Below are 17,835 nucleotides of genomic sequence, written 5' to 3' on the forward strand. Positions count from 1 at the left end.
GTATGCACCCTCAATAGTAGTGTTGCCCCGCCAGAGCAACGGGCTGGGGGGACGGGGAGGGGTGGAGGGATAGAAGCGGTGTGGCGGTGCCTTTTATTGGAGTACCCAGCTCAAGGCCTACATGCGCCAAAATATGGCTGCACACTCCCCACGTTTTCCCACTCCTCTACCCGGTGCTCGGGTTTGCCTTCTGCTGATGAGCTAATATATATATATATATACCTTTTTGCTCTGTCTGCTCGACAGCCTGGCTGCACGAAAAAGCTGCATGACACCCTGCCGCGGCGGTTCATGGTGGTCTTTCTCCCCCGCGCCATCAAGTGCTTCTTTATGCAAGTCGCCTTCCATGTCTGCCATTTTTTCCCGATTCTTCTCCCCGCAATTGCGTCGCTCTCCCTGGCAGCTTGTTTCGCTTCGCGCCTTTTTCTGCTGCGTTAATGCCTCGGTCTCTTGCACGGCAGGCAGAAGGCAAATACAATGATGAACAAACAGAAGCTTATCATTTAGAGGAGCAGCTCGATAGAAGCAGAGGTAGGAAGCGTTCTGGATTAAGGCGATTTCGTAGGACACCTGTGTGCTCGATTGTTTGGGGGAAGCATGGGGGACAGGGCAGCAAAACGCCGCTACCATCTATAGTTCGGCCTTTATGCCGAACGCAGACTGGAGCCCGCACAGCAGCTGCAGACAAAGGGGGAGCTGCATCTGACTAAGTGCTTAACCTGCTGCAGAAGATCGTACAAAAAAACACTCACCAATAGCTATGTTTCTTTAATGAAGTAACACTTTCATGCAGCCGTAGGTGCAAAATGTGCTCAGTCCAGTGTGCAGCCACCTACGGGGAAGCCGGAGGCGCTTTGCCGTTAGAGATAGCCCTACATAGGAGGGTAAACATAAAATAGTGAAGGAACCACAGCTCGTGAGGAAATGAATGGTACCGCGCCTCATGGGCCCTGTCACGAGATCCGCGATTCTTAAGTTAAAAGTACAGCTCTAGGGAAAGCAAGGAGCTTTCCGTTTTGAGTGCTGCCTATCCACTCTCTTTGCGGTCACCACCCCACTTGGTTTGGGGATGAAGAGGGGGAGGAGAGCTGGGGTGTACGCCCTGCACCCTTTGAGCATTTGAAGCATATGCGGCCAACGCCAAATTGCAGCTTAGCGCGCGATGCCCATTTTCGTGGTACGAAGCTAACTAGTCTGGTTCTGCGGTAGGTCGCCTGTGCTCGCATCCGGGCTCTTCTATCAATACTTACCGATACCTTAAGGACTGCCCATGTAGTGGACACTCTCAAAGCGTATGTTGGCGGACGTGCGCGGCACGCCAGGGGACTGTGGGTGAAAGCGGATTATTTTTTGGCGAGGGAGAGGAGAACACACCCTGATGTGAAACAATAGGAACACTTTCAGCGCCCTCTTCTCGGAGTTTCCATGCTATTACACGTTGCTCTCTGGCTTGGCAGCTCCTACTTTTTCCTGGAGTGGGAGACGTGCATTTACGCGTGGTAAATGCCAGACAAGCGCGAATGCGTCCTGGAGGAACGCCGAGACCGTGCGACAGAGATCCTCTACGACGGCTCGACAGTTACGATCGCGGCATCGCCTCAGAGCTAGCTCGACAGGTTAAAAACTCATAATGCGTCTTTTCATCCACAGAGGGATGTTCTGCGCACGTGGGTTTGCAAGTGAATCTATTTGAGCACCTGTAGTTGAGGCCTCCGCTCTCCCCCGGCCTGTGAGGGGCCCCGCCCCACACGTGGGCAGGACACCGAGCAAGACGCATAGCAAAACAATGTTTGTAATTTTGCAAAGCATTCTTGAATGTAGATTCCTCTCACTTGACCCTCAAGCAGATCCCCTCGAGGTGGGGTGTATCCGCAGCGCCTCCGCTGCTGAGTCTTAGAGGCGTCACCGCATCTGCTTCTTCTGTTCTTCTGCTGAGTCCTCCTCCTCGTGGTGACCGAAATCTGCATTTACTCAGCCTTTCGCTCCATGGCGATGCGTTCACGCCGCCTTCCGGGGGCTCTTCCAAAAACACGGCACTGTCAGAGTTCACCGAAGCGGAAGAAAACGCAGGCAGAGGAGGCCGTAGATGGGTCCTTGAAGGCTTCCGACGCTTCTGAGACCGCAGCTTCCATTCAGATCGACGACGTCGAGTCATCTGGTGAAGATGACTCGGTGGAGACGCCAGAAATCTCTGCCGCTCCTGGCACGGCCTCAGCATCCGTAGCCACAGCCTCGTCCACTTTCGGTTCCTTAGGCGTCTGCCCGTCCCTCTGTGCTGTCTTGCAGCATCTCTCTATCTTAGAGCCGACTCCAGTGCAGCGCGTTTCTCTCCCTTTGGGGCTTTCGGGACACGATTTCTGTGCGATCGCCCCTACGGGTACCGGCAAAACTTTGTGCTACTTGTTGCCAGTGCTGCAGCGCCTGCATCAGGGCATAGGGCACGCCTTTATGGCTTTAGTGCTGCTGCCTGCACGGGAGCTTGTTTCGCAGGTGGGGGAGCAGTTTGGGGTGTATGGACAGCACCTTGCCCTCCGCTGGGTGGAGGTGACCGGAGGGAGGGACATGATGATTGAAGCCACTGCACTGCAACAGCAGGCGCCGCATGTGGTTCTGTCGACTCCTGGGAGACTGGCGGACTTGCTGCAAAGAGAGAGAGGCGTAGCAGCGGCAGAGGAAGCAGCTGACGGGGTAGACGCAAGCGAATGTGAAAGTGGGGGAGAGAGGGGCAATGACACAGAGGAACGGAAGACTTTCCGAGCGTCGGTCAGGGGTTCCATTCATGAGCGGCTAGGAGCTGTTGATTGCTTGGTATTGGATGAAGCCGACAGACTGTTGAGCGAGGAATTCGGCCCCGATTTGGGATTGTTGCTGTCTGCGCTACCTGCTGCTGCGTCGGGGAGGCAGACCCTGTTGCTCTCTGCAAGTCACAGTCCTGCGCTGCTGCAGCTGCAGCAGGAGTTTGGTGACGACCGCATGCCGTTGCTGCATCCCGAGGCAGCAACAGCCTGTCCTCCCCAGCTACAACATCGCTACATCTTTGTTCCGGCAGCCATGCGGGGAGTCTACGTGCTGCACTTGCTGCAGGAGGAGCCATTCGTCTCCCAGCGTGGCATCGTCTTTGGGGGTTCCGTGCGGCGGACGCAGCAACTCGCTACAGCCCTGCAGCAGCTGGGGATCGCATGCGTTTGCCTGCACTCACTCTTACAGCAGAGGCAGCGAGTTGCCGCTCTCTCGGCGTTCCGTAGCCAGCACATGCGTCTCCTTGTTGCAACAGACGTTGCAGCGCGGGGCTTGGATCTCCCGAATTTAGACTTCGTCATCAATCTGCAGCCTCCTAAAGAGCCAGAAGTATATGTGCACCGCGTTGGTCGCACTGCTCGCGCTGGGAGAAGGGGAGTTGCGGTCACATTCGTGGTGAGTCTTACACAGGCACATCGGAGGCCCCTTCTGTACACGTAGGGGGCCTCCTGTAGGGTTTCTGGGGAGTTCTATGTGGGTGCATCTCAACAGCGGAGCCTCTAGGGGCCCTTAGAGAGGGCCCCTCAAAAGGGCCCTCTCTAAGGGCCCTGTCTTGCGGACTGCATGCGTTTCTCTATTGGGCATGAATCCCCGTTGCGCTTCAGCCACAGCTCATTTGAAGACGTATGGCTTGCGCTGCTGGCAGACGGCAGTCCTTGAGGATGAGATTGGCGGCTGGCAGGGGTCTACGTACTATGCCCAACTAGGCCTTTGTGTTTGTGTGTATGTGTGTTGGGTGTGGTGCGTGGGATGTGCAGGACCCTGTGGATGTTGCCGCCCTTCACCGCATAGAGGACTTCATTGGATGCCGACTTCAGGAGCAGCCGCTCTCCCAAATTGGTAAGACAGCTCCTCGAAAGGCCGCAGGCGGAAAGTAGGAGGGCTGAGGGTAGACGGCAGGCGAGAAGCAGAGCGAATGGGCAGGAAAAGAACATAGATGGAGATCTTCTACAGAATGAGCTAGATAGACAGACCTAAAGTGCCGTACAGGCGGATAAACAGAGGCGAGGCGAAATGCGGTTGATAGAAAAGATTTTGGCTCCTTTTGTTTGAAGACTTCTGTGTGGAGCTTTTTTGTCTTGGGTTTAGTATCCTTATTGCTTCTTTTCTCTCCGTGTAGCTGCCGCTTAGTCGAGTGACTCGTTCTGTGCGTCCCAAGGATTCACAGTTAGCATGCCACTTGCCACTCCACGCCTGCTCCCCTGTGCGTTTCTAGGTCTTGAAAGATGATTCTCTTTTTTTGCTGTGGCCCTGTCTGTCTCTCTCAGGTCTAGCAAAGAAGGTGCGACAGATGCTGGGCGCGGAGGCGCAAGCGCTCGATCGCTTACGCCTCAATGGCTTTGAACAGAAGGCGGAAATATACGAAACTGCGCAAAAAGAATACCGGAGGCTTAGGCGGGAGAAGCGGAATAGAGCTGAGGGAATGTAAGGGAGGCATATTTTGTCCGAACCTGTTTTGCTGCGGACGTGAGAGGACCCAGCCCAAAATGGCATTTTTGAAGACTGGGAGGACGTGGTTTTTTCCTAAAAGGGCTCATTTGTACCCTATACACGGTGATATGCTACACATAACCCTCAGGTACAGTGGGCATCATTTAGGGATTAGGGGATACCTGCAGAGTTTAGTGTCTAGGCTTCATCAGGAGTGTGTAGGTGTGTGCAGTGCGGTTTCCGCTTATTTGCACATGGCATTTGACTCATCCTCGCTCCTGCTCCCTCCGCCCCGTCCGGCCTTGTGCCTTCTCCGCCACAACGCGGATTATTAGGGTTTTACGGACTTCAGGGGCTGGGAATGGGCAGGGAATGAGGTGAATGTCGCAAGTGCCTAAAGTACCAAAACAAATAGCGAAAAGCAAATGAGAGGGAGGGCGATTAGAACTTGCTTCAAGCTGTAGATGAACCAGATCATGTGATCCAAGTTACATGTTAGATCAACACATCTATTCTGCGGCCGCCCGCTAAGGAGCCCTTATTAAAGAATAGCAAAACAGGGCAATCTAACGAAGTAGCACTGAAGACTGCCAAAGTTGCGCAAAAGGAGGCAACAGGGAGGTGTTCTGCTGCCGCCAACGGCTGGCCAGGGGTTTGGAATACTGGGAAGAGCAATGGAGTCTTTCCTTTGGGGAGCCAAACCCCAATAGAGTGCCAGGTGGTACAAGCAATACAACGCGATGAACAGGTGCCTTTTGTTTCAGCGACTGTATGCCAGTTAACACGGAAGCTTTGCCAACAATCTTCAAAGGGTGAAATAATTGCAGCTGTGCGTCTAAAGACGTGCGCATGCCTCAGCATAGCGGTTATTGTGAGGGTCGGGGAGAGGCTGACGACGGAATCGTTCCGCGCTCGTGTGACTCTTTGGGAACCTGCAGATGATCGCGGTGCTGCTTTAACTAGCCGCATGGGATGCGTGCCTCGAGTGGGCAACACTCTACAAAGCGTGCCTGCTGCTCTTGTGTTGTGCTGCATGCTGTCCAACTAGCATTGAAACGGATTGTGTTTGCAGGTCAGAACTCCAGGAAAGGCAAAACAATGGGCACATCAGAGCCGCTTCCAAGCTTTTAAGCCATCGATGTATTAGCACAGAGTAAGGGATGGGTGAACCATTTGGGCTACATTCTATGAACTTTACTTTGTATTACTACGCATACCCTAGAGAGCACATAGAGCACCTGCATTGCCAATTTTTTTTGAGCTATGCCTGTGAGAGCACGGTGCTGCAACGAGTGCCATGTGACCAGTGAGGGGGTTGAGCGGGGCTCCGTCTCCTTAGTGCTCATCCTTGGCTCCTTCAGCAATGATAAAATGCTTTTGGAGGGTGAGTGGCGTCAAGAGGAGGACTTTAGGAGGGTGTGTTAAGCAAGAGCAGCGTCCCTTCGGTATGCTATCCTCCAGGATTTAAGGTGACTCATAAAGCTCCTACTGAAATCATAGCGTGAAGCCGACACCGAAGTGCCTCTCAGCCAGAAAGTTCACAACATCTGCACCGGCAGAGATCAATTCTTTAAACAAATGCTCAAAATGTCTACTTTGTGGGGCGCAAAATAAAACCCAGCACATAAGCCGTGTGGCCCACGGTCCACACAGCTTGGATTATGAGCATAGTTGCACGAAAATATTGGTTTTTAGCAGGTTTTACTTATATCAAGAGAAGGAAAGAGCCACCTGCAATGTCTTGGAGTACGCGAATCTTTATGGAAAGTTGTGGGCACCCGCCTGTAGATGCTGACACAGGCAGCAGTCCTTCGTGGAAACGCAACCCTGAAATAATTTGCGCTTGCCTTAATGTTCAAACCTACACTATTGTACGACACTTACTAAATCCATGCCAAATGGAAGCTCTTGCTAAAGACAAGGGACAACGAGCACAGCCCCTTGCACGATCCAAACCCCACTGGAAAACCAGCAGTGACCTGCCGACCCTCAGGGCAGCAGTCCCAATTGAGCCTAATAAAAGGTTCCAGAGCCACATGCAAGCATAATTCAAGGCACATCATTGAAGCTTTTCTTTACCACTGCTGGCCAGAACAAAAATATGCTCTTGGTGCCGCCGTTTCTCCCGAGTCGTGGGGAAGACCGACATAGACATTCACTTTGTTTACTTTGTTTTGCATTCTTGAGTGCCCGCTACCTGGGCCTGTTTTAAGCTCCTTTTGAGTCCCTTTGGGTCTGCTTCTTTGTGACGCGGATGGCCGAATCACTCTATGTGTCGGAGAAGCAGAATGCTACTTCCCCATCGCTAGCCATAGGGTCTTTGTAGTGCGCAAATCCTGAGTAATGCACACCTCTCTCTAGTCGCTCTTACATGCAGATAAACTGATTTTTGCCTATTTTCAGTAGAAATTGCAAGTATTTCAGGCAGAGGCTTCCCCAATTCTCAGCCATGGAGGCTTCAGAGTCGGAGGTCCTTCACCAGCTTTCCACTTCAGTACCGGCAGCCGGGGCGGTAGACTGCTGCGAAGCATTAAACATAGCAGCCTTCGAGTTCATTCAAAAGCCCCAGAAAAGCCTTAGCCGGGTGAGTGTGATGAATAAACGGCCTAGCAGCTGCCCTGACAATGCAGAAGTCCATGAGAATGCCGGAGATTCCATGCCAGAGGAGGTAGAGCAAGTGCCGCCGTACACGGGACTCAAGAATCTCAAGCCCTGTCATCCAGTTAACGTTGCCTTTGAAAATATATCTTGTAAGTCCAGAGGCACGGGGGAGTAGAGAGTCCGATCGAGGAGGCGTAAACGCCCCGGGATCAATATGCACATTGCCTTGTAGAAATACAGATTCATTCAATAAAACCGCCCTTATGTTTCTTTTCGGAGATCTCCTTAGAATACGCCTATGAAGAAGAGTGCTGGTTCCCCTACCTTTTCAGTGTGTCCTCCCCAGAAAAATAGTGTAGCCTATGCCCTCTAGAACGTATCTGTAGCTCTTCTGAAACTTCAAGAACCGAATGAATGGATGATCCGGACAGCGCGCTTCGTTTGTTTTTCGACATGCTGATTGTTCTCTGCGACCTCTGAATATGTGCACACTCAAGGCACGGAAGGTTCAAGTCGGACGCCCTGTTGCTTGTCGCGTTAGTTGGCTGTAATAAAGCCATTAAGCGCAGACCTAAAGCGGCGCATGCATCTTGTGGTCGCAGGACATAGCTGATAGAGCACCTCAGAGTACTAGTGAAAAGAATAGGTGTATGCATTTCGCTTCGCTACCTACAGTACAAGTCAAAGTACCGAGAAGGCTCACTGGTGCCTTGGCGTTGCCAGTCGTTCAGCAGGTGGCCTCCACTTTCGCAGCCAGCCAAGCAAAGACGCTTCTTCATGGCATAAGCGGTGTCATTGAGCCCGGAGATATGGGTAGCGAATCCATGCGACTTGCTGCTTTGCTCGCCTGTTGTTTGCTGCTTTGCTCGCCGCCCTCCTCGCTCTTTAGGCTAACGTTTCGTGTGCCTTACTACTCGTGCAACGCTGAACGACACCTGCCGTACAGACAGAGCCAGCCAGATGCTTCCCAGCAATACGAGGCAACCGAATCAGGAAGAATTCCACATGCAAGAACACTGTGTCAACCGAAATCTCCTGCCGCGTTGCGTTCAGTGGCCCTCATGGGTGCGAGTGGTGCAGGCAAATCGACGCTCCTCAACGGTACTTCTCAGTGCAGCTGTGCTGTTTGTCACGTACAGTTGACTCTTGCGCTCTGTCCCTATCTGCTTGTCTGCACTTTTTCGCCTGCGTGTTGCTGTTATTGCCTGTATAGTTCTGAGCCGCCGCATCGTGACGAACACAGGGTCCGTGCTGTTCAACGGAAAAGCTCTTGGCGCGAATGCGGTGAAGCGACTTTGCTGCTACATTCAGCAGACAGCCATCTTTTACGGATTTATCACTGTGCAGGAGCACCTGGACTGCGTTGTGAGCTCGACATCATCCATTGGGGGACCAGCACCACCAAGCTTGTGGAGTACAGGCTTTTGTCTCCAGCCAGCTCGTCTTCTAGATGTATCCTAGGACGTGCTTACTTTTGACAAGCGCGCAGTCACACGACCTCCGCTAAATAGAGGAATGCGGTTTCTCCGAGTATGGAGATATGTGGCATTAGACGCGAGTGAAAGACCACTCGTATGTTGAGATAGGGGGCTAGCAAGCGTGTGAGAGCTGTGGTGGCCAGCAGCACTGCTAGATAGCGGGTAGCTGGTTTGCTAACATATGCAGAGAAAGCGCTCTAGGTTTTACGACTTCGTCTTGACGGACTCAGGCGCGTCTGCGAACCGGATTGAGGAAAGAGGCGAGGACGAGGCTCGTGGATTCTTTGATTGAATTGTACGGCCTCTCAAATGTGAAGAACTCTCGGATTGGCAACCTGCAGATGGCAGCCAAACGGTAGGCTTCCGGCGGCTGTCTCTTTGTAGCCAAAACTTGAAAGCAGCCAGTTGCGTCCGAGGCTGCAGTTAAGGGGTTTTTTACCCTCGCAACTGAGGGGCCTGCCCGTCGGCAGGTGCTGCTTTCGAAGCAGAGAATGATCCTAAGATGCTTCAGTTCGTTTTGTTTTCCAAAGAGGCATCAGTGGAGGAGAGAAGAAGCGGCTGAACATTGCAACGGAGATGATGACAAATCCGTCAGTCATCTTTGCCGACGAACCCACTACGGGACTTGACGCCTCCATAGCGGAAAATGTAATGCGCATCTTCCAGGTTCTTGCAAATCGAGGTATGCGCAGCTGCCCTTGTTTATGTTCCTGTGCTTCTCCTTCATCAGCCGTTTTCGAGTACCTTTTCTGGGCTTATTTCCTTCGTCTCGTGTGCCTGTTTCTCCTCATTCCCCATCAGACTGTTTCCCGTGTTTGCTCTTCGAAGTACTTGAATCCATCCCTTTGATCAACCTCTCTCTTCTTGCCTCGACGCGCTCAAAAACTCCTCGCTGCTGTTTCTTCTACCTCGATCCGTCTTGTTCGCCCCTCACGCTTCTGGTCTCTTGTGCTTCGCTTTTTGGCTTAGGACGGACCATCATTTGCACAATCCACCAGCCCAGCTCAACAATTTTTGATATGTTCTCCAAGGTGCTCCTCCTGAGCCAAGGGCGAATCGCCTTCTTTGGCGAAAGAGAAGCGACGTTGCTGTACTTTTCTCGACTGGGCCACTTCTGTCCCGCCTTTACAAGCGTTCCTGAATACCTGATAGAGCTACTCATGAAGCACCAGCTCATCGGAAATGCCCATAATCGTGATGACATGGGCACATGCTCACCTGAAATGTAAGGCGACAGAGCAGCAGCAGTCGTTCCTGCTGGGCATCCCTAACCTGCTCCACGTCTTCTTACGACACTGCGGTTGGTAGCTCTATCAAAATCACGTTTCTTTAGATGGACCGCGCGTGAACATGCATTGCAGATACGCTTGTCCCCAGCAATGCCACAAGCGAGTTTCACTTGGTTACCTTATTCCCAGCTGCGTGTGAGTGTCTGTGTGTCTTTCCACGACCACCCCACGAGCAAGAGCCAACAGCGCCTGAGCTTGAAAATGCCGGACTGCACAAACAAGTGAAACTATGGCATGGCGCAGAGGCGTTGATTTGACTGGTTTCCTGCGCAGGCTGGCTGCTCATTGGAACGCGACACGCGCAGACTTTCTCTGTGAATGGGTATGTCCAGACCATGCCCCTTAGAGACTCTTTGTTTTGGCAGGATGTAGCTTTCTTTTCCATCAGGGGCGTAGCTGGCTGCTCTCCGCTATGCGGCACAGCCTCTCCCTCTCACTTCTACTATGCTGTCTTTTGGCGCAGTCTCATGTTCGTCTTCTCTCTCCCTTGCCACATGTTTTCCAGTGCAGCTTCCCCCACTGCGCCAGCTTTCACGGCAATCTAAAGCCGAATAAAGCTCTTCTATGGCCCTTCGCTGCACTGTGGTACTCTTTTTGCGACTATGCAGCGTTGGAATGCTTTTCCACGACTCCATTTCTTGCTGTGTGTATTTGGTCGAGCAGCAACAAATTCGAGAAAAGCATATGGCCTCGACGAACAGCACGGCAGTTTGCCAAGACTTTCAGGTACATCTCACCGAGTGTGTTGCGTCACTTTCTGCGATCTCCCTCCGTGGCTGTCTCGTTCTCGTTGATAGATGTTGTTCGATTCATCGCTGTCGCCGTCCTTGCTGCCCCGCGCCTTGGATCATGCCACTCCCCCTGCACTTCTAGCCCTTGAGCTTTTCATTTACTAGCAAGGAGCTAATCTTCTGTGCGTAGTCGCGAGGCTCCCTCAGCATGGGAGAGGTGTCTCGAAGGGGCGTGGGCTTGGGCACACCACTGGCATTGGACTGCATATAATTCCGGCGAACCTGTAACTTATACACTCGCTTTATTATAGTGGATAGCAGACGCAAACGCGGACTTGCGATTTGTCCTACACGCATGAAGATGCATTTTTCTGCTGGACGCTTACTGCCGCTTCTGAGAATTCCGTTGCGCCTCTCTTGTTGCGAAGGCAGTTTAGCCATTCTCCCAAACAGCTCTTCCGTGAATGGCTTGGCTGCCCTTCCAGTGCTGCCATCTCTTTGGCTATTGTGTACCTAAATTCTGTGTGCAGGATGGAACTTCCTATGTTGATGGTGCGTGGCACTCTGCGGCATGCGCCGTCTTTTCAGCTGTTCTCCCATTGTAACCTTCGAGCTTTCATCCGCAATGTCGTTTCCTTAGCCGCCCTACGCAGATACTCCCAACGAGATTTAAGAGTTTTGCAGGCATGAGGATCGGCAGAAACCTAAATTTATGAACCAAAAGTGGCGCATTCTTGATGGAAGCAGCGTCATTAGGTGTTTTCCGATGCAAACAGACAGGTGGTTCTAGAACTAGACGGAATCCTTAGGGTTACTGCTAAGCACTCGAACCGTCTTCTCGCTTGTTGAGCGGCACTAAAGCATATATTTTAATTTTCTCAATGTGTACGGGAAAATGCAAAGGTGATCATTCAACGCCGGAGCTAGATGTGGATGCTGCAAAAGACGCAATTGGAAGATACCAGCCCAGCTGGTAAGAAAGGAACGGTATTCCTTTTGTTTATGAATGCATCGACAGCGCCTCTGTTACGGAGGCACCATAGGATTCCGCAACCGCAAGATGAAAGAAAGAGGAGAGCGAAAGAAATACAGACGTCTGCTTTCATGTCTTCCTTCTACATCAAGTACTCTCTGTCAAGTCCCTTCCTGCCGCCTGTGTTCTCTGCCCTTTCCCTTTCACGCAGGATCGAGGAATTGCTCACTTTGACTAGCCGCGCCTTCATCAGCAACAGACGGAATCCTCGCCTTTTTCAGGCACGCGTTGCGCAGACGTTCATTCTTGCGCTGCTTGTGGGGTTTATATTCCTTCGTCTTTCGAAACAAAATTACCTTTCCCGAAACGGAGCCACTATTTTTATTGTTCTTAATCAGGTCGGGCGAGCTGTCTAACTAGCTACAAGGCATATTTTCTTCTCAGTGAAAGCTTCAATTTTTATTTCCTTACCTCTTTTCGTCGATACGGTTCGCCTCTTAGAAGATCACGGCACGTATATGGAAAGGCTGTGAATGTGGGAATAGATACATCTACAACTTTGAGTATGTGCATATTGGCATTGGTCAGGAAGCACTGATATCAGCAGCTTTGAGCCCTTCCCCCAACTCGACCTCCTTTGGGTCCTCTCTCCTTTTCGATGTCATTGAGGTGTCTCCCCCTTCGCCTCCTGTGTTTAATGAATATTGCTTTTTAGGGCTGTTGCTCCTCCGTATTTCCATGTACAACACGAGAAATGACCAATGACCTGTTTTACCCTGTTGCGTTTAGAGCACCTTGGGGATGGTCTCCGTGCTGCAAACTTTCACTGTAGATAAAGTCCTGGCACTTCGGGAGTACCAGTCAGGACTCTATCGCCTATCTTCATACTATTGCGCCAAGATGATCGCAGACTTCTCTCTTCAGCTCTCTTTCCCCATATTGTTCACCACGTGAGTCAATTAGGATTTCGACTCATATCCATGTAAAGGACTATACATCTTCAAGCCTATTGCTTTTCGAAGTGAATTTTTTCGTGGGGGGTAGCAAATGAATTTGTTCATAAAACTGCGCAGTCAGTTCAGCTGCAACTGGACTCACATGCAATCCCTCAGCACGGGAAACGGGTACTACTTTTGTGCCCAATGTAAATTTAGGTTTGCTGGTTTTGCGGTTGATTAACTGGATCTGCCGAACTCATATCTGCAACCCCTCCAAGTCTGACTCTACGCTACACTGTTCGTCAACAGCGGCAGCTACTGAGGAAGATGTAGCTTGTTCCCATTGCTAGTGATCTGGTACTGGTCTGCACATTCAATTTTATGTTTTCAGGATAGCGTGGTTCATGATCGGCTTGAACGATGCGCTAGTTCGATGGCTGCTGGGGATGGCCTTCATCCTACTGACGACCAACAGCGCCATTTCCATTGGATATGTGATTTCGAGTGTTGCACCTACTGTCAGGCAGCACAAAGATCCTAACTTAAGAAAAGCGTAGTAACGGGAAAAGTAGCAGCTCACAGTCCTGCTAGATGGATGTTCGCTCTAGATCCTGTCGACTAGACAGAATGTTTTTGTAGCATATCCTTCTACATTTAAAATCTTACCTCATTGCTTTTTTTTGTTCTCCCATAAAATGTTGGCTTGCATCTGCTTAGCAAATGAAGGCAAAACCATTTCTTTTCAATCTAGACATCGGACTGCCGGCGCCCCTCTATTCTGACGATTATAGTGAATATTTGCCAGTTGTGTACGCCTGATATATTTTTTCGAGCTGCGCGCATTGCTTGTCTTCGCCGCCTGTTCCTTCCATGTCGAGTGCGCCCTCCATTTTGAAGTCCTTAATGTCTACTGGCTGCCAGCCCTCCCTTAATGCCTTGCGTCTGGCTGCTGCTGTGGTTTTCTCAGCTGCAGTTTGCATCCGCGGTAGTTCCAATCGTGTATATGCCATTGGTTCTCGCGTCGGGCTTCTTGGTGATACTGTCGAGCATGCCGGACTTTTGGATTTGGCTACAAGTATGACTCAGTTGCAGATGTCTGTTTGCATGCTTCCACACAAAAACTATAAGAAGAAAGAGCCAATACTAACCACGCTATGCTAAAGGGTGAGCTACACAAGTGCTTGACCACAAGCAGGAAAGGGGGCAGGCGCCTTTTTCCATAGAAGAGAGGAGTCCCACCTTGGCCGTCTGCAGAGTAGGAACAGAGAAGAGGCCTCTTTCAACCTCGTAAAAATGCGCGTAAAAAGGGTTGATGAACTTTCAAACACGGAGACAAGCGGATACATGTATAAAGGCGGAGACACCAAGTTGCCTATCATGAATTGGGGTTCGGATCCTTTTGCTTATGATGAGCCTCTAGCTTTATTTATGCGTGTTTTTGTGCTACAGTACCTTTCGCCTGCTCGTTGGGGATGGTCTGGCGTTATGCATGCCGTCTGGGGTACCTGATACGCACGCGCATGATGACGGCACATGGATGTGTTCTTATGGCCTATTTTTTATTCATCGTTTCCCTCCGCTCCGATATCTCCTTCTGGCCTCGGCTTTCTCTGGTCCTTGGAGATGGCGCAGTATCAGAGCATTTCTGTCCCTGTTCGGCTGTATGCCTAGTGATCCATTTTTACCTTTTGTGCAGTCCGAACAGACGCCCCCTATTTGTGTGCTTCTGTTTCGGGTATCCTCTTTCAGAAGGCGCCGTGCTAGATCCGTGTCCTGCGGACTCTTTTCCTCCTCAGTGCTACTCTGATGGAGACGAGGTATTGTTTTTCTAGGGGCTCTTTTAATGTTCATCTCTTGACCGCAGCTTTGCCTGCTCTTATCCCTCATGTGGAGCAGTTTCACCTGCCATAGTCTCTCCCCCCAACCGTATGACCGTGCCTGCGGTTCTTTTTTCTTCCGTTTCTCTTGAATAGTGCCTGCAGAAATGTGTTCCTTAAGCCCAAGGCGTGTGCTCCTTGCTTGTCATTTCTTCGACCCCCTGCCTCTCCTCAGGTGTTGCAGTACTATGCATTGGACAGAGACTCATTATGGTTCTCAGCCTTGATGATCCTCATACAAATCGTAGTGTATGCCCCTAGCCGACGAATTTCAAACAAACACTCTTTCCTCAGCGTCGCGCTCTTCCTATTTCACCGCGTGCTCCTGCATTCGACAAATCCCATATCTTTCTGCCATCCACCCCATGCCCACATGATTATCACTAATGTTCTGATTGAAAGACACTAAGGCTGCATAGGGAGTTCGTGAGCATCTTTCTGCAGGTATCGATTGTTGGGCCTCTGCTTCCTGTTGCTAATAAATCGTCGCAAGTAAAGCCACAGCGAAAAAAAAGTGAAGACGGGCAGTAAGAACCACGCATTTGACACTTGATAAAACGAATTTGTGCAAGACTTCTGTGTTTCGCACCACGAAGGTGGGATGTCCATGCTTCGCGCCGTCTGCCGTTTTCCACTTCTCGCTACCTCCTTGCCTGCTTGGCCTTCGTTTATTGTTCTGGTGCCACCCCGTTCCTTCTTCCCACTCGCTACATTGTGTCTTTACCTTATTTGGATGCGTGCGGAGCAATAGCAGAAATTGCCCCCATGAGTGCTAGATCGCCTGATTTTGCCAACGGCAGAAGCCTCTAATATTTTAGCTGCGTGTCATGCATGTATGTGATTAAGTATTCGTGCTGTTTTGATCTACGCACTGCATCATGCCCTTGATCCTCGCCTGCTCGCTCGCTGCATATCATCATTCCCTTTCCCACCGAGAGACCCATTGTACGGTAAAGAGCAACAGACAACTGGTTTCTTATAGATATGGCGCGCTTGAATCATAACTACAAAAAAATGTTCTTTTACGGGCTGCAATCTGCAGCAGAATCATCGGGGCCTCAGAGAGGAGCCAAAACAATGTATACACGGAGCGATGGCGGCCCCTTCTGCCCTCCATGAACAACATTTTTGAACTTGATTCCCTCAACTTATGTGAGAAATAATCTGAGAATCATGCCCCCCTTCAATTCTCGAATCTCTTACATTAAATCTTTTCTTTTTGATATGCTGCACATTAGGAAGCCGCATCTACCGTTTTCGCTTTTCGCTCTTACTCCTGTATGTGCTGGAGATGTACAGCGAACCACGGGGGCTGGCTTAACCTTATTTTCGTTGTGATTAGTGCAGCCGTTGCACTATGTGTTTGTTTTCATTTCTGTTCATGAGGAATCGCTTCAAGTCCTCAGCCTCTTCGTCTATGTCATCCTCTCTGTCGCTGTCTGCTTCCTCTCCTGCTTCTCCTTCAATGCTCCAAGCAACAGCCCGCGAGCGGAGGGAAGAAAGAAGAGAGTGCCGCTGCTCTTCGTCGAAAGCAGCAAATGCAGAGTGAGGCTTCTTCACGGTGGGGAGGAAACAGCCACTGGAAGCGCAAAAAAGCATCCCCTCAGATGTCGTCCTGCGGGAATAAGACGCGCACATAAGGGCTATTCAATTAAATAAGAGAGCACAGGGCAACAAAAAGGGCGCACAGTCCGATAAACGCATATGCACCTGAAACTCCGCCGGAATTAATAGTAAAGCAAACCTAGTCCCCTCTGGATTTGCGCTTCCTTATTATCTATCGATAGCTCCTTGATGCAGCTGTAAATTGAATAGCTTTTTATTTCGGCACTCGTGCCCCCTCTCTCCTTCCCAAGACCTCTGGCGCACTTCATGAGGTGCAGCCTGCCCACACCTAGGCGATTCAGTGAATAATCCACTCCTAATCCCAATTCTTTCCCCACCTTGAAGGCGCAACTTCGGTCCGTTTGACAGCAAAGAGGGGCTTTTCTGTCTCCGTCTTTCCTTTGTAGCTCATCAGCAGACTGTCCATCCTTGTTGCATGCTGATAGATACCTCTGCATCGCCAGGCGCAGAAACACCGCCAAGGGCTCTTGCTGCACGTTGCTCCACATCGACTGCTGCAATACCCGCCTTCCTGCCACTGAAGAGCTCTGCGGTGTCTCAACAGCAGCCTCTTTGCTGCAGCACCCGCGGCGGCACCAGCTCTGGCACTCTTCCTCCGTCCCATCGATACTAGTTCTGCTGCAGAGCAGCAGCTTGAACCCCCTTCCCCCGAAGCAACCAAAGCTTCAGGGGTCAAAGGCCGCTGTCGCTGCACCAGCGGCATGAGCAGGCGCTGCTGCTGCATACTGTAATTGCCTTCCAGTTTGTGCAGAGCAGCGACCAGCAGGGCTCGCCCCCCATTCCTCCAGTCAATTGGATAGCGCGGTACGAGATTAGATGGAACCTATTGGAGCAAATAAGAATTCGGCACAGAAAAAGACTAGGAGGAAGGTGGAAGGGAGCCATTAAGCTGCACAGGCTTAAAACCTCGAGCAGATGCACGAGTGCGATTAGGTTGATGCGCCCGAAAAAACACACTTCAGAAGAAAAATCGACCGAAAAACACAAGCAGCAGCAACAACGTGAGATCTGACTTTCGTAGTGCGGAAAACGGGGTCATAGAGGGCCTTTTTGTGTTGATGGTTGCCTGATAGGAACGAACACGCACGAATTCGCACGGGTGCAACAATAAATCGCCAAGCAACGAATTTTCCACAGTCACTCATAACCGCAAATCTACCCCAAAACAAAGAGGCACCACACCTCGGAAGCCAATTGGGCGGCGACCAGCGGGGGCAGGGAGGGGAGGAGCCTTGATTATTTTTAGAGGCGCGTTGGCAGACATCTTCTAATGACGGCTGAAACTCCGGCAGCCACTGCTCGAACTTCGGGCCACGTTGAGATAGGAAGCTTCTGTTTGAGGCGGGCAAAAGCGAGGTTGATTTGCGCATGAAGTTACTGCGTGGCACTTTGTACAGGCAACCAGGCGAAGGCACAAACAACAACGGAGCTTTGTAATGGCCTACACAAACGTGAAGAGACGATTTGAAGGTCAGGAATCCGAGGAATAATAAGCCAAAGATTTTCTTCACGTGTCCGAAAAATGCACTACCATATCATGTAGAGCATTCTTGGCTGCAAGAGGAACGCCAGAACTCGAAAAGAGAAATCGACGGTTGTACAAAAGAAATGAAACATAAGGCATTGGCGCAATGGTGTGGTAATGCTGGAAAGAAAAAAATATTTAACGCACTCAATTGAAGTGTTTGGCAGCTCACACAATAAATTTCCATCTTTTGTAGCAATTCTGTGTCACTCCCGTTGGGGCTGCCGCTTGCATGCAGGTGGTCCCTTGCTGGCCTTATTGTCGTTATGTCATTTTTTCACAAGGATAAGCAAATGTGAACTCATACTACTGGCATGCAGGCATGCTGTTCCCTGGCATTATAACACG

At 50.8% G+C, this 17,835-nt stretch overlaps 3 protein-coding genes across 3 annotated transcripts; 2 read left to right on the forward strand and 1 right to left on the reverse strand.

Annotated features, from left to right (window-relative positions):
* The first annotated feature begins 1,520 nt into the window (after positions 1 to 1,520).
* Positions 1,521 to 5,497, forward strand: LOC34619020 (ATP-dependent rRNA helicase rrp3). The gene is made up of 6 exons (XM_026337793.1): positions 1,521 to 1,616; positions 2,071 to 3,414; positions 3,777 to 3,858; positions 4,287 to 4,443; positions 4,802 to 4,826; positions 4,949 to 5,497. The coding sequence occupies exons 1-6, from the start codon at positions 1,521 to 1,523 to the stop codon at positions 5,495 to 5,497; spliced, it is 2,253 nt and encodes a 750-aa protein (XP_026193578.1).
* Positions 5,498 to 6,898: 1,401 nt separating this feature from the next.
* LOC34619021 (ABC transporter ATP-binding protein/permease wht-1) lies at positions 6,899 to 14,832 on the forward strand. Its single transcript, XM_026337794.1, has 17 exons — positions 6,899 to 7,199; positions 7,726 to 7,863; positions 8,104 to 8,151; positions 8,264 to 8,415; positions 8,759 to 8,883; positions 9,059 to 9,210; positions 9,498 to 9,753; positions 11,273 to 11,328; positions 11,452 to 11,521; positions 11,733 to 11,919; positions 12,311 to 12,471; positions 12,851 to 12,977; positions 13,427 to 13,534; positions 13,909 to 13,960; positions 14,209 to 14,276; positions 14,512 to 14,585; positions 14,781 to 14,832. Exons 1-17 carry the CDS (start codon positions 6,899 to 6,901, stop codon positions 14,830 to 14,832), a joined length of 2,127 nt encoding a protein of 708 aa, XP_026193579.1.
* Positions 14,833 to 15,674: 842 nt separating this feature from the next.
* On the reverse strand, positions 15,675 to 17,226 carry LOC34619022. The gene is made up of 4 exons (XM_026337796.1): positions 17,145 to 17,226; positions 16,976 to 17,028; positions 16,280 to 16,785; positions 15,675 to 15,951 (listed from the first exon to the last, which is right to left on the reverse strand). Exons 1-4 carry the CDS (start codon positions 17,224 to 17,226, stop codon positions 15,675 to 15,677), a joined length of 918 nt encoding a protein of 305 aa, XP_026193581.1.
* Positions 17,227 to 17,835: the final 609 nt, after the last annotated feature.

The sequence above is a fragment of the Cyclospora cayetanensis genome, unplaced genomic scaffold (genome assembly GCF_002999335.1).
Source record: "Cyclospora cayetanensis isolate NF1_C8 unplaced genomic scaffold, CcayRef3 CcayRef3_contig_200, whole genome shotgun sequence".
Taxonomy (NCBI): domain Eukaryota; phylum Apicomplexa; class Conoidasida; order Eucoccidiorida; family Eimeriidae; genus Cyclospora; species Cyclospora cayetanensis.